Source organism: Sapajus apella, unplaced genomic scaffold, assembly GCF_009761245.1.
Source record: "Sapajus apella isolate SASKATOON/1434 unplaced genomic scaffold, GSC_monkey_1.0 scaffold12, whole genome shotgun sequence".
NCBI classification, from domain to species: domain Eukaryota; kingdom Metazoa; phylum Chordata; class Mammalia; order Primates; family Cebidae; genus Sapajus; species Sapajus apella.
In genome coordinates, this window is record NW_022436952.1 from 21,906,414 (window position 1) to 21,922,007 (window position 15,594).

The window sequence follows — 15,594 nt, forward strand, 5'->3', positions numbered from 1 at the left end:
TACTGCAGTGGAGAAACCTTCGTAAGAGCTGTTGTCTTCTGTTTGGAAATCCACATTTCCACCTTTGCTTTAAGGATTGTAGGGTTGTGGTAGCTGGCCTCCAAATTGGCCCCCAATAATCCTTGGCTCCTGGTATTCATGCCTCAGTGTAGTTCCCACCCATTCAGAATAGGATATTGCAAAAATAATGCTGTGCAACCAATAGGATTGGTCATGAAAGACGCTGTGTCTTCTTCCGTCTTTCTCAGATTACCCACCCTGAGGAAATCCAGGCACCATGCAGTGAAGACACTCAGCTACCCAGGGAGAAACATCATGGGGAGGAACTGAAGCTTCTTGCCAACATCCAGCACCATGTGAGTGAAGCATCTTGGAGGCAGATCCACCAGCCCTAGTCAAGCCTTCAGATGATGCGGCCCTGCCTGGTGGTGATGGCAACCTCATGAGACTCCAAGCCCAAAGCACTCAAGTTCCCAACCCAGCAGGGACTATGTGAGATTACAGACATTTATTATTGTTTTAAGGTGCTAAGTTTGAGAGTAAATTGTTTCACAGTGCTAGGTCATAATCACAAAGTGGATGATGTGGGGAGCGGCAATCCTGGGTCTGAATTGATAGACTGTGGTCCAGAATGTATCTTTCAGTGACTAACTGTGCAGCCCATTTCCCATTCTGGAGACAGCTGGTGCCAGTTTGATTCTGCAACTCTCAGTAGCCACAAATGCCACCTGTATCCTCAATAAACTTTATTTAGACACAAATAGACACAATAGAAAATACATACACAGATACAGATATTTTTTTTCTCTATAGGATGAACAAACATCACATAAGGAAATTTAAAAAGTAGGTGCATGGAATGTAAGAAAATATTGCAGTTCCTTGTTTACTCACACAAGACACATATCTCAGAGGAAGACAGGGATACACTATCCCTACAACAGAATTCACATTTGGTCTATAACAGCACACAGATATTGGAACGGTAATCAAAGGAGTGAGGGATCCAGTGACTCTTGATGTGACAGAACGCTCACAACACTCATAGGACCTTGTTTAAACAAAAGACAGAATTGAGGAGGAGTCCATGCCCCCTGCACAGATGCTCTGCAAGCTGTCAGCTAGGTCGTAAAGCAGCTCAGCAGAAACTCTAGATTAGCTTTCATCTTGAGGCTCAGAGGTCTGCATAACCTCTACCTTTCCGTCCACATCATCGAGTGTTTACAGAGACTCACTTAGGATGCTGAAACTCTCCACATGCACACTGACTTAGATATGACAGTACAGAACGTTGACATCAGTTTATAAGATGTAGCTTTCAAAAGGAAAAGGAGTAATAGCCAAGAGGCGAACACACACATTGCAAATGCTGCTACATCCACCCACCGGCAGTGTTTTCTACCACACTCCCGGTGGCTCCCTCCCATAGGGAGCTGCCGGCATCTGAGTCCTGCTCCCCTCCATGGGTGGAGCGGGATGGGTGTCTCTTGGAAGTCTATCGCCCTCTAAAGTCACACCTGTGACCTCCTGGTAACTCCTGTCAGAAGCCACGCATGTCACCAGGACAAGCTGCCACGGAACCACCCCACTCATTCCCATCCTGGACCAGCCTCTGGCCTCCACACCTTCTTCTCATTTCAGATGGGGGTTCCCTAGGCAACCTCTATATTTTAGTAAAAAATGGTTTCCACTGTACCCTTGGTGTGTCCTCTTCCTAACGTGACAAATCCAGATGAGATGAAGTTATGGAGATCAGGTCCTCCACTTCGGTAAGCATCCTTCCCATAATGCCCTGCAAGAAGATGGGGCAGAATTACCTGGCACATCCACGACACCAACATGGAAGACAAGCGCAGCTGCATCTCACCCAACAGTGACGGAATGCATGGTTTCAAACCAGCAGCCAAGTCGGAAGGTGGAGGCAGTCAAGAATATATACACACACACATATACATATATATGATATATATTATATATGAAAAAATATATATTACTGAATATATATACATATATACATATACACATATATTAAATATAATCATATATACATATTATACATACTAGTATACATATTAGTATATATACTAATATATACACATATATTAGAAATTTGTATATATACTAATATATATACATATATTAGAAATTCATATATATACTAATATATACACATACATTAGTGTATATACACATATATGCATATAAAACTGTGCAACAAAGAACAAAGTCCTGGGAACATTACATTGAAAGTAGAGGAGAGCAAAGGAGATACGTGACTTGACTTTGGCATTTCCGGCTGAGCACAAGGTACACCAGAACCTTCGTCTATTTGACCTACCACTCTTTCCTTTATCTCACCTTCCCTCTGTCTCTTTCATGCATTTTTCATTTGTTTTATCTTTCTAATGTTTATGAATCATACCAAACCTATGAAACTACAGCTTGTGACTTCAGAGAAATCCGACATCAGCTGAGGCTGACAAAGGGAATGGTAGTTACAAAATACTGAGAAAATATGTGTGTGCTCTGCTTCCTTGACTTTCTGCAACAGACATTATCCCCTGCGCGCCTAATGCAGATATCTACCTGTGGGTTTGTGGGGAGGAATAGACAAAGGGTGGGTTAGGGTTGTGAATAGAAATGCAAAGAGAAATAAGTTAACGTTCCACTTCTGACATTCAAAATAGAGTTTTTCAGTATGCTTGAAATCTGGCATTGTAGTACAGAAAGAAAGGCCTGCCAAAATTTCCCTCCTAAAGTATGTACATGTGAAAATGGAGAAAACCCATTTCTTTCATGTTACCACAAGAGTGTATTAAAAATCGTACATATAACAATGCACAGAATGACTTCAGATATAATGTTAAGTTAAAAAGTAGACAGAAATGGTTCATTAAATAGAATCACAGTGCTGTAAAAATTCAAACTGGTGTATGTGTGTGTGTGCACAAGCACAGATTGAAAAAAAGCACACCAACATATTGACAAATGTCTTTGGATAGTAGGAACACAAGTGCTATTTCTTCCATCTTTTCAGCTTTTCCATATTTTCCAAGTGTTTTTTCTTTATGAATATGTAATTTGTCTCATATAACTAGGTAAAATCAAATCCTAATAAAAAATTTTATGAAAATACAAAGACAACCCAAATCACAATTTTTTTTTGTAGCGGGCCACTCTCTGAATGAGTAGATGGCAACTCTGGGTGCGTGCTGGAATAGGGGTTCAGGGAGCGAGGAGAGGGACAGCATTAGGACAAACAGCTAATGCAGATGGGGCCTAAAATCTTGATGACGGGTTGATGGGTGCAGCAAACCACCATGGCACATGTATACCTATGTAACAAACCTGCACGTTCTGTACACGTATCTTGAAACTTAAAGCAAAATTAAAAATAAAATGCAGACCCTCAGACTCAACTCCAGAGATTCTGATTCAGTTGGGTGGGGTCCGGGCTTAGGCAGGGATATTTTTGAAGAGCTCTCTAGTGATTCTAATGTGCCACCAGAAATGAGAACCACTGCCTTCCTGTAAATGGAGGAACACCTAAGTTCAGTTTATTCAGGTGGCTTCAGTGAATATCTCTTAGGTGCTGAGCTCTACCCACTATTTATGTTCAGGGCTTCAGCACTCTTCCTCCAAAGAGTGGAGTCTAGCTCCACTTCCCTCCTCCTTATCCCAGATCTCAAACCTGAGCATGCATCAGCATAGCCAGGAAAGCTTAAAACAGGTGCTGGGCCCTACTCTGAATCAGAGTTTCTGATTCAGAAGATCCAGGATAGGGCTCAAGAGTCTGCACTTCTCCCAAGTCCCCTGGTGACACTGATACTGCTGTTTTGGGGGCCACACCCTGAGAAGTGATGTCTTCGTGCATCAGGGACAGGAGAGTTTTGCCACTGTTTCCCTCACGCCCTCCGTTCTGGAATAAATTACCTCCTTCCTCAGGCCACACAGCTTTCTAGGAGGAGCATTCTTGCTGTAAAATACTGTGGCCACAACCTTTACTTTTATATCATTCTCAGCAAACTGACAGAAGAGCAGAGGATCAAACACCGCATGTTCTCACTCATAGGCGGGTGTTGAACAATCAGAACACATGGACACAGGGAGGGGAGCACTACACACTGGGGTCAGTTGGGGGGAAATAGGGGAGGGATGGTAGGGTTGGGGAGTTGGGGAGAGATAGCATGGGGAGAGATGCTAGATGTAGGTGATGGGGAGGAAGGCAGCAAATCACACTGCCACGTGTGTACCTATGCAACAATCTTGCACGTTCTTCACATGTACCCCAAAACCTAAAATGCAATAAAATAAATAAATGGAAAAAAAAAGAATAGAATTATTAGAACTGAACTAAGGCTTCTGCCTAGCTCCTAGGCCATGTGATAATTCCTGAAACTGAACTCCAGTACCTGGAGAAATGCATCTTCATCAGGAGGAGAAGAAGGGGGCGGTTAGTGGTGTGTGGAAGGGTTTGTTACCACCCACAAGGAGAGCTGGGACCCTTCTGTAACTCTGTCACTTCCTCCCCACACCCACCACTAACAGAAGACTAAGAAAAGGAATAAACAATTCAGAACCCTCTTAAATTTGGACTGCATTAATTCCGAAGCTGTGATACATCCTGTAGAATTTGGACTGGTTTATTTTTGTGCTCCTTATAAATAACATCTTTGATAAGCAAATCAATAGTGAGGAAGATGGAACATAAAACTATGCCTGTGTCGTTTACAAATCATTCTTATCTGTCAGCTGGAATAAGGTCCCTCATCTTGCTCTGGTGCTCAGGGGGTGATGCTCGTCAGAAAGGAACTGAAATTTCTGGATCGCTTACTATGAACTAGGCAGATAAACAGAGTCTCTGCAAACATGGCTTTTTTTCTTTTGACATAATAATAGCTAACTTTTTTTTATTGTTATACTTTAACTTCTGGGGTACATGTGCAGAACGTGTAGGTTTGTTCTATAGTTACACACTTGCCATGGTGGTTTGCTGCATCCATCACCCCGTCATCTACATTAGGTATTTCTCTTAATGCTATCCCACCCCTCGAACCCCCGCTACTGACAGGCCCCGGTGTGTAATGTTCCCCTCCCTGTGTCCATGTGTTCTCATTGTTCAACTCCTACTTATGAGTGCGAACATGCGGTGTTTGGTTTTCTGTTCTTGTGTTAGTTTGCTGAGAATGATGATTTTCAGCTTCATTCGTGCCCCTGCAAAGGAAATGACCTCATCCTTTTTTATGGCTGCATAGTATTCCATGGTGTATATGTGCCAAATTTTCTTTATCTAGTCTATCATTGATGGGCATTTGGGTTGGTTCCAAGTCTTTGCTAATAATAGCTACATTTTATAGCATTTTGTAGTTTACGAAGATCTTTCACATATATGCATTACTTAAAATTGTAGTCAGTACTGTGTGGTAAGTTGCTGATTATTATGAGTCTCTCATTTTTTTAATGGAAAAACAGAGGTCCTCACATCCAAGTGTTCTGACTCCAAATCTCATGCTCAATCCAGTGGACACACCTAGCTTCATTTACTCCTCACAAGAACCATGTGAAAAATGGTCACTTGCCCGAGTTCATGGAGCTAAGTGGTGGTAGATTCTGGTTTTGAAGCAGGTCTAGCTACCTTCAAAGTTCATGAACTTTCTACACTGCCACCCTGACCACCTCACCTCTGTGGCCTAAACAAGTACAGTTACAACTGTTCTCTGGGACAATGAACAAGGCACAGTAGAAATATTAGGTCTGGAGAATTTCACTTGGTGACATCCAAGTTCACAGAAACTGAAGCTCAGAAGTACTGAGGTTTCCAATGGGGGGAAAAAACAAAAAGATGCTGAGGCACAAGAAGGCAGCACCAAGAGCATTTGAAAGGAATAAAGAATTCTTTGGTCAAATCAGTTTGGAAAATGTTAAGTTAAATGAAATGAAGAAGTCTAGGGACTTCTTGTAAGGGCGTGATCACTGAACTCTCTATGGAGCTTTTAGTTTTTCAAAGCCATCCCTTGGGACACTTTTTGGGAAAGTTGCTTATGAGGCTGAGGTGGAAAAAGCACAGTGATAGTTTCAACTTTTGTCTGAGCTGTGGTTCTCAAAGCTGAGCATGCAGCATACTTTCCTGGATGGCCCAGATCGCTGGGTCCCGGCTCCAGGATCCCAGATTTAGTAGATCAGAGGAGAGGCCTGACAATTTCCACTCCTAACAAGTTCCCAGATGATGTTGATAATGCTCTTAGGTCCAAGGACAACTCTTCATTAACCACTATGTTTGGATCAGTGACAGGTCAGTCTTCCGCTAGACCCAGGGTTGAGGTCTAGAATGATCTGCATTCTCTGTAGCCTCCAAAGTTTAACATGAACAAGGGAGGCATGAAGGGAAGAAGGGCGGTTAAAAGCGAAGCCCCATGCAGGCAGACAGAAGAGAGAGGAGTCAGTGACTCTTTGCTTTGGTGATGCATAGAGTTAATGGGTTGATAATATGAGTGGGTATCACAGGATTTGTCAGCTGTAACACACAGAACCACCCCCTTCCCTGTCCTGTAGTCTCTGCCCTTCTGCGTTCTATCAGGGTAAGTGGACAAAAGAGGGCAAACTTTGACCAAATTGCAATTCAAGAGAAACAAACATATAAATCCAGCATAGCTCTGAACACAAGCAAGCCAAAGTTCCGTGAAGCATGAGCACTTCCATGTCACAGAACACACAAACACACAGTGTGTCCACAGCCAGGGACAAAGGCAGCTTCAGGTTTCAGAGCATGCCTTCCACCACCTGCTGAACTGAATGGTGCAAATCAACATCCTGGTGATGTCGATACATCTGGTTCTGTCACTGCCCCCTCACCTTCACCATTGACAACCCTCCCTAAAGCAACAGAGATTTTATTTTAGCTCAGTCACTGTCCAGGCCACCTCAACCTCCTGTCGGAACTCCATGCCTTTCCTGAATCTCAGCAGAATTCCGAAGTCCTAGAGACAGCACCAAGGGACAACTGTCCTCAGGCAGGAGGCACATTCAAGCCAAAGAGAGGACTGAGGCTAGGCTCCTGGAGTGTGTGGTGCTGCTGGCTCTGACAAGCAAGCAAGCAGAGGGAAAGTTTCTCTGTGGAAGAGATTTGCTGCAAGAAAAGCAGGGGAAGAAATGAGATAATATCCAAATGGTGATCTCTGTAAGACTTAACAGAATTTTGCATCTGTGAGATTAGACCAACAGCCATGCAAGGGAAACAAGCTGGTCAGGACAGTTTGCCTGGGGATGCAGATCTGGACTACAGAACAGATATAGAAGGAAACTGATAAAGCAGAGTCCAATGAGAGAAAGGCACTGGGTACTCAGAGGGGAAGGACAAAGAGATAAAAACTGTGAGAGAAAAGACAGGGCACAGAGGACAACTTTAGGAGTCATATCTATTTAAAATAAGACTCCCAGAGGAGACACAGAAGGGAGAATTCAGAAGCAATAATTAAAAGTTAATAGTTTTTTTTTTTCTGAACAGATGGAAGACTTTACTCTTTAGATCAAAAGAATTAATCAAATGCCAGACTATGCATTAAAAGGGATCAATATCTAGATATACCCTGATGAAATGTCATTTTAAAAAATAAAGGAGAAAACACAAGCCAACATCATGAAACACAAAACCTATAGAAAGTGCAGCATTTTCAAGAATTTTGAGTCTTTCATTTTTGTAGAGGTGGACAGTGTACTGGTGGAGGAATACTCTGTCTGGAACATGATTGACAAGATTCAAACCTCTATGTGTCTGTGTCCTCAAATGCAAAAAGAAAACAATGTTGATGCCCATTTCATAGTGTTTTTGAGAAGGTTAAATGAGTTAATATATAAAATTCATCTTATATGTGTTACATACAATATGAATTATATATATCATATATTATATGAATACATAAAGCATTTAGAACAGTACTAGTAGCATTTAAGTACTACTACTTAAGTACTAGTATTAAGTCTTTAGTATCAAGTACTAGTACTGTTTAAGTACTACTAGTATTATTTAAGATAAAAGCCTATTATTTTTTAATGAAGATGTTTTGATTCCATTCCTCCACCTAAAAATTCACCGAAAATAATGACAAGAAGGGAGAACAGAAAAGCTTTCTTCAGAAAATAGTCCAGACTTTTCACTCAATAGGGGTAGAATAACTGGGAAAAATATACAAACATAAACATACACACGAATATACAGAAAAACACATACACAGAAATCAAGTCCAGGACTAAGAACCTAAATATAAAAAAGCGAAACATTAAAAATTGTCAGATAAGAATCAGAAAGAATATGTTAATGATCTCAGAGTAAGAAATTTTAAACAAGACTCAAAGTCACAAACTAGAGAGAAATAAAAAAAAAATGTTAAAACTGTGATGTATCAAAAGCCATCATGAAACTACAAGTCAGAGACTGAAAAATGTATATTTACATTACTTTCTAGAGCACGTAAGTAACTTCACATTAATAAGAAAGTAAACAACCCAATAGAAAAAAACACAGGGACAAGAAATGCATAGGCGACTCAAAGGAGAGAAAACCCGAAGGGCAAATACACATAAAGTGGTGTTCAATCTCACAAGTAATCAGGGACATTCAAATTAAAACCATAATGAGGTATCATTTCACACTCAATAGGCTAGCAAAGATTAAAATGCCTGAACCTACCAACATGAATAAGCAGAAACAAGAACTCATGTACTCTTCTGGTGGGAGTATAAATCAGTTCAACTGCTTTGAAAATAACTTTGGCAATGGCTGGTAACGCTGAATGTGGATATACCAGGGAACTGACCATTCTACCTCTAGATATATACCTGAGATAAATCCTCACATATGCATAAGGAGATAGGCCAGCATGTTCATTGCAATATAGTTTATAATAGAGGCAAATGAAGGAAAAGCATCTATCTTCCCAGCCAGAGAAAAGTCATAAATAGTGGTATACTCAAACAATGTATTCCTATACAATACAAATGAAACATAATGAAACTAAATGAACCAGAGCTCTAAATATCAGCATGGATGGTTCTCAGCCATAATGATGAAGGCACAAAGCAAACAAGAAAAGCAGGATGACATAACACAGAGAGAGTTTTAAAATATGCAACCTAACACGTTATGTTGTTTAAGGATGTGTGCACATGTAGTATTATACAGATACAACGAAATTCAGTGAAATGATAGAGATTTTAATATAACAGATAATTCTGTAGGTAAGAAGAAAAATGTAATTGAGAAAAAGTACAAAAAGTACTTCTCAGTTCCATTTCCTATGCTGGGTAGCTGGAGACTTGCTTGACAATTAAACAATTCTTTGTTTTTATTTGTTTACAATCTAGATAAATGATGGATGGATAGATGGATAGATAGATGGATAGACTGATTGGTGGGTTTTGGTCAAGTGGTTGTGACCTGAGGGTTTTATTCATTGCCAAATTATCCTTTAAGAATAAAGGCCATACAGAGCGTCCAGTTTTAAGAACTCAAGGACGAAAATACCGTCGCTCGAGTCACCAATGCGGGGAGAATAAAAAAAGACCTGATGACAAAATCCACCAAGAAATAAATAAAACTCTAGAATTCCAAAAACATGAATGTATTTATCTGTAATCTTCAAGCAGTACACAAATCCCAAATTCATTAAGAAACGATTGGCAAACTAGATTACACATGTTTAAACATTTAACGAGTTATCTTTATTGACAGAAATAAAGTTAAATGATACTGGAGTTGCTCTAGGAAATCTGGTGTGCAAACAAGGTAATAAAAGTACACTGTGGTCATGAAATAAAACCAAAAGTAGCTTGAGGGATGGGGGAGCAATTCTCCATCTTTAGAGCCTGCTTGATAATGTGCCCTCAGAACAGGCAGAGAGCTGGCCTCTGACAAGCTGAGAGGGAGGCTGAATGGTGCTTAGGTCCTGCTGCGAAACCATGGATTGCTGGAACTTCTCTATGGAAAAATATACCCCAGAGAAAAGGCAAAACACATACTAAACCCCAGGGACATATTTTCAATACATGGGGTAACAGCCTTTTCCCTTTGTTTACAAAAAAAACTCTATAATATCAATAATAAAAAGATACATGTACAAACAAATAACTAGAAAAAATACACACACACACACACACATACACACACAAGTCCAATAGGTAGTACCCCACCACACACAGAAAGAAAATGTCTTGAAAGGCCAATGGATATATAAAAATATGGTCAACTAAGAAAATGCAAATCAAATATAAGATAACTTTTTAGAAAACCAATCGATTTGTCAAAACCAAAGAATCTGATGATACCCAGTGCCAGGAGAATGGGCACCTCATTTTACCACTGGGTAGGAGTAAAAATTGGTAGTGCCAATTTGAAGGGTATGCCTTTGACCTATTTTCCTGCTGCTAGAAATTTACCTTGCATTCATGCCCTCAAAATTTTCCATAATATATCAACCAGGCTAGACAGTGCAGGATTGATTGCAAATAATTTCTGCCAGTGAGGGACTTACTCAATAAACTGGAATCCAACACACATGATGGAATATTATGCAGCTGTTAAAAAGGAGGCAGAGCTGTATGTGCTGATTTGGGAAGGTTTCCAAGATACAGAAAGTTGAAAAAACAACAATGAAAAAGCAAGACTCAGAGCGATGCTTAGGTATGACCTCTTTTACATAAATAACAATAAAAATAATGCATACAAAGAGAATATCTATAGGTTCATTCCAGATAGGATGATTTACACAAACAATATTTTTTTTCTGGAAATAATCACAATCTATTAAAACTTTCTTTCCTTTGAGGAGAGTGGTGGGGCTGATGGGAGGGAGGCATTTGCCTTTGATTTTTACTTTTCTTTAATGTTTGAATATTTTAAACATGCATTATTTTAATTTTTGTAATATTTAGAGTATATCTGGGATTATAAAGTGGGCTCATGGGCCATTTTTTTTCTCTTTGTACTTTTTAATTTGAAAACAAAAAACCTAATAACATTATTTTATAAAAAGAAGTACAAGGGCCAGGAAATGAGAGGGGCCACTTTTCCTTGTGTAAATGACAAAGGCATTTATCAAACACAGGTACTAATACCTAGCCTCACAGGAGGGCGGTGAGGATTAAATGAGATTCTGTGTATAAAGTGCTTCGTCTAATACTCTGCACAAATAAGCCCTCAATAAATGGGAGCTGCTCTTTGCATTAAGACCACAGTTTTTCTCTTTCCTATATAACTCCCTGGGCTCCTCTTACACTGTATATGCCCCAAGCTGACCTCAGGCCAGAAAGAGTCAAGGGAAAAGGGAGCTGGAGAGAGCCCGGGATTTGCTCTCTGGCCTGAGGGCTCTTTCCCCAAGGAAGCCCCACGGCTCCTTCTATTTCCCAAGAACACAACCCTGACTATACAATGAGAAGAGGGTTGGGAGCCAGGAGACTTGTGTTCTTCTCTGCAGTAACTTTTTGCTAAACTAATAAGGCAGCTTCTGAGCTCACTCTGACTGAGCTAAACTGGGGCAGGTCAGGTCTAACTGCAGATTGCACTGACACTAGCTAGTGCAAAAATCTCCACAGAGCGGTGACTGGGAATGTGTAATTTCATATGACAATTCTAGTGCTTTCTCATACAAGGCCATGCAGACTGTCTGCTCCAGAGTCTGTGCAGAGTTAGCAGAGCTGTTGGCAAATACTCTGGGCACCCCAAAGATCTCACCTCTGGTTGTCTTCCCTCTGCCTACACTGCAGCTAGGGGAAACAAAGGGGACCTTCACCAACTGCATAGTCCATCTGGTGAATGCAAAGGTGTCCCCAGCTGGGAAGGCTCAGGATAAACCATTCCAGCTTGTCAGAACCGTTCAGGGACCACCTTGCCCAACAACTAAAGAAAACCCAAAGAGGGTGAGTAGTGGCATTCTCAAGGTCACAAAGGCAGATAGTCTCAGAAACAGAACCCCATACTCTTGACTTCCGAGATGCTGTTTTCATCCTATCACCTGCCCTAAGAGGAAGCAGAAGATCTCATCAGATACGGAAGCATCAGGACACCAGAAGGATGAGGCTGGGTACTAAGAACCTAGACTGTAGCTTGATAGTCATCCAGCGAGTGGGTGAATCCTCCCGAAAGTAGTTCATAAGCAAACCTCTTTCCATTCAAATAAATGTCCTCCAAATCACAGTTTTGTTGGTGTGGATTTTGTTTTTAAAGTGGCGCTCTGTGTTTGAAACCAAAAACAAACAAAAACATAAATATGTGCTCCATGGACGCCTCCAGCTGAGGCCAAGGGCAAAGAAGGGGAGGGTCAAGGGCAAACTGTAGGTCAACTCACCCACTGCAATTAAGGAGCTCCACTTTGGGGTCTCCTGTATATTGTATAGGCTTTCGGGTAAGATTTTTTTTCTTTAAAAAGTTCTATGACTTAAAAGTACAGTGTTTCATGGAAACAGAGAGGAGAACATCACACACAGGGGCCTGTTGAGGGGTGGGGGACTAGGGGAGGGATAGCATTAGGAGAAATCCCTAATGTAGATGATGGTAGATGGGTGCAGCAAACCACCATGGCACCTGTATAACTATGTAACAAACCTGCACGTTCTGCACGTGTCCCAGAACTTAAAGTATAATAAAAAAATAAAATAACAGCCCCCCGCACACAAAAATACAGTGTTTGAAAACCATACTCTCATGTATCCTAATTATTGACCACAGGGATGAGGGACAGGAGTGCTCGGTGATGGTGATCTTCAGAAGTTTTAGGAGGGCTAAACCCTCTGCCTACTCCCGGCCATCGAGATAAAGTCAGAGAATATTGCAACAGAAGGAGTGTTCAAGGTCACCTTTTCTGGCCCCTCTATTTGCTGATGAGGAACCTGGAGCTAGGGAGAGATAGTGAACAGTCCAATGTCGTGGAGGTGGGGACTAAAGTCAGTATCTTTGACTTCCCAGCCCCGGGCACTTTCCAATGCACCTAGCCGCCCACGGTCTGCTCTGTGTTGGAGAAAACAACGCAAAGGCTGAGTTCTATTTCAGGGGACTCCAGCTCGCCATTTATTTTCTCCTGCTGGCTATAATCCCCTTGGAAAGATGCCCAGAGTCTAACCAAATTCTTGTCTCTGACTACAGTCAACATCCCAGAGCTGTTGCCTTGTCATAAGCAGGATCCTGGCCAAGAGGGGCCCTGAAAAGAGCCAGGTAGAAGAGGCAAGCGATGTGGGTGCTCTGCAGGGAAGAACAACTCTTTCTTTGTATCCAGTGTCTTATGAGAATACAGGTTAGGCCTCATGGCTCTATTAATAAATAAAGGAACCGTCAGGTTCCTCTCGTCACCCTGCAGATGTACAGTGCGTTAGCCCGTGGGGTAACTGAGACCTGCTTTCCTCTCGTCACCCTGCAGATGTACAGTGTGTTAGCCCGTGGGGTAACTGAGACCTGGTTCCTCTTGTCACCCTGCAGATGTACAGTGCGTTAGCCCGTGGGGTAACTGAGACCTGGTTCCTCTTGTCACCCTGCAGATGTACAGTGTGTTAGCCCGTGGGGTAACTGAGACCTGGTTCCTCTTGTCACCCTGCAGATGTACAGTGTGTTAGCCCGTGGGGTAACTGAGACCTGCTTTCCTCTCTGTTTCTTGACTTCTTCTCACATTCTGCAAAAACACTGAGCTTCCTATGAGTGCATCCAAATTAATGAGTTTTAACTAACTGATCCTGAGAAACTGTCACCGTCTTATATAATTTTATCATGTGCCTTTGGACTGAGACATTGGTGATGAATGCCTTTTAGCATCTAGAGGAAAATGTGTGAAGAAAATATTGGCATTCTCTATTTTGTAGGAGCTAAGTCTCAGAAAGGTTAAATAATTACACAAAGTCACAGAGTGACTAAGCGTGATTTAGGATGGACTCAAAATTCCCTGTCTTTCTATGCTGGGAGTTCCTTTCATTATACCATATTTCCAAAAAGAAAGCTAAGCTTGAAGTGCCAAATGACCCCAGGCATATCTCAGTAACATAGAGGTGATAAGAGCATAGGCTTCCAGTAAGTCTACCTGGTTCATCGTGGCTCTGGGTGAGCCATTCATGCTTTCTAAGTTATCCTCATCTGTAAAATGGGAATGGTGCCTAGCTAACGCAGAAGGGATAAAGATTAAATTAAATACAATAGTTTGGCCGGGTGCAGTGGCTCACACCTATAATCCCAGTACTTCGGGAGGCAGATGCAGTCGGATCATGATGTCAGGAGTTCCAGACCAGCCTGACCAACATGGTGAAACCCTGTTTCTACTAAAAATACAAAAATTAGCCAGGTGTGGTGATGTGCACCTGTAATCCCAGCTACTCGGGAGGCTGAGGCAGGAAAATCGCCTGAACCCAGGAGGTGGAGGTTGCAGTGAGCCGAGATTGCACCATTGCACTCCAGCCTGGGCAACAGAGCAACACTCCATCTCAAACAAACAAACAAACAACAAAAAAAAAAAACTATAATTCATATAAAGCACAGAGCACCTTACAGTTATTCAATAAGTGGTTACTATCATTACTACTAGTATTACTACTAGAAGAGCAAACCTCATCAAGTATACTGAATATTTCAAAATACTCCAGGGAGAAAGACAAGAAAGAGTCTTAGGTCCAAAATTATTCAAAGCTCCAGGAATGACTCTTCTCTACCCCCACTTCTGGGAGAATGTCAGTGCTCATCCTAGTAATGACATGGTTTAGGTCACTCGCTGCAATTCTCATGAATGTGCTTTGGAAAAAAATAGACCCACTAACAAAGATGTAGTAGAAGAAAACACTGAAACCCAGCTCATCTCACCTCAAGAAGGAAGTACTCCATCTCGCACCTGCCTGCACTGGTTCCTCTGTGATTCTGTGTTCCCTGTCTTGCTCCTGACATGCTGGGAAATGTCACGCTTGTGGGGGTTAGACGATGTCTTTGGCTCTGAGACAGAATTCTGATTGGACATCCTGAGTCTTGTACTGTATTGTCCAAGTGTAATCACATGTATAGAGTGCCTTGTGGCATTCTGTCATCTATTTCCTCTAATTTTTTGGAAAAGTGAGCCATGTGAGTGACTTGGGGTTAGATTAATTCAACTTTGGGAAGATGATGGAACTATAAGAACTCTAGGTGGAGGAGCTGCCTGGCCAGCATCTGCTCAAAGGACCACACCTCTTCCCAAGCACCTAAGAGAGACCTTTCCAACCCAGAGCAAAATAAACAATTGGAGAGGGATAAAATTTGAAGGATTAAACTATTTTTCAGACTGTAACACCCAGTAGGAAGGTGATTTCACTTGCAGACTGTTACGCCCTGAGCCTTCCTTGCCTCCTTATCCCAGGATCTTTGCCCAGGATCTTTGAGAATTGAGAATCGCAAGTCTCAGAGGGTCCCTCACCTCTTGGGAATTGTGCTTTCCTTCCCTGGGATGTTGGTTCTTCCAATTCCCAAATGTCTTTTACAGTTTCTCCTGGTTCCTGAAACCTCCAGTGTCCCCTGTTCTCTGTGCCCTTCAACTTGTGACCTTGCCTCATAGGAAAGGAACTCTGTTGTTTACAGGGAATTTACAATCATCCCCTTTCTCT

General features: G+C 41.7%; 1 protein-coding gene across 3 annotated transcripts in view; it reads right to left on the minus strand.

The window, feature by feature from the left end:
* SHISA6 (shisa family member 6) overlaps window positions 1-15,594 on the minus strand; it is a 330,100-nt gene that overhangs the window by 185,718 nt on the left and 128,788 nt on the right. For 2 of the 3 annotated variants that reach the window (XM_032280250.1, XM_032280249.1), the window contains exon 3: window positions 1,697-1,792. The exons of the other annotated variant lie outside the window; for it this stretch is intronic. In XM_032280250.1, the coding sequence (XP_032136141.1) occupies window positions 1,697-1,792 (96 nt within the window). The remainder of the gene's footprint in view (window positions 1-1,696; window positions 1,793-15,594) is intronic. 3 annotated transcript variants of the gene reach the window in all.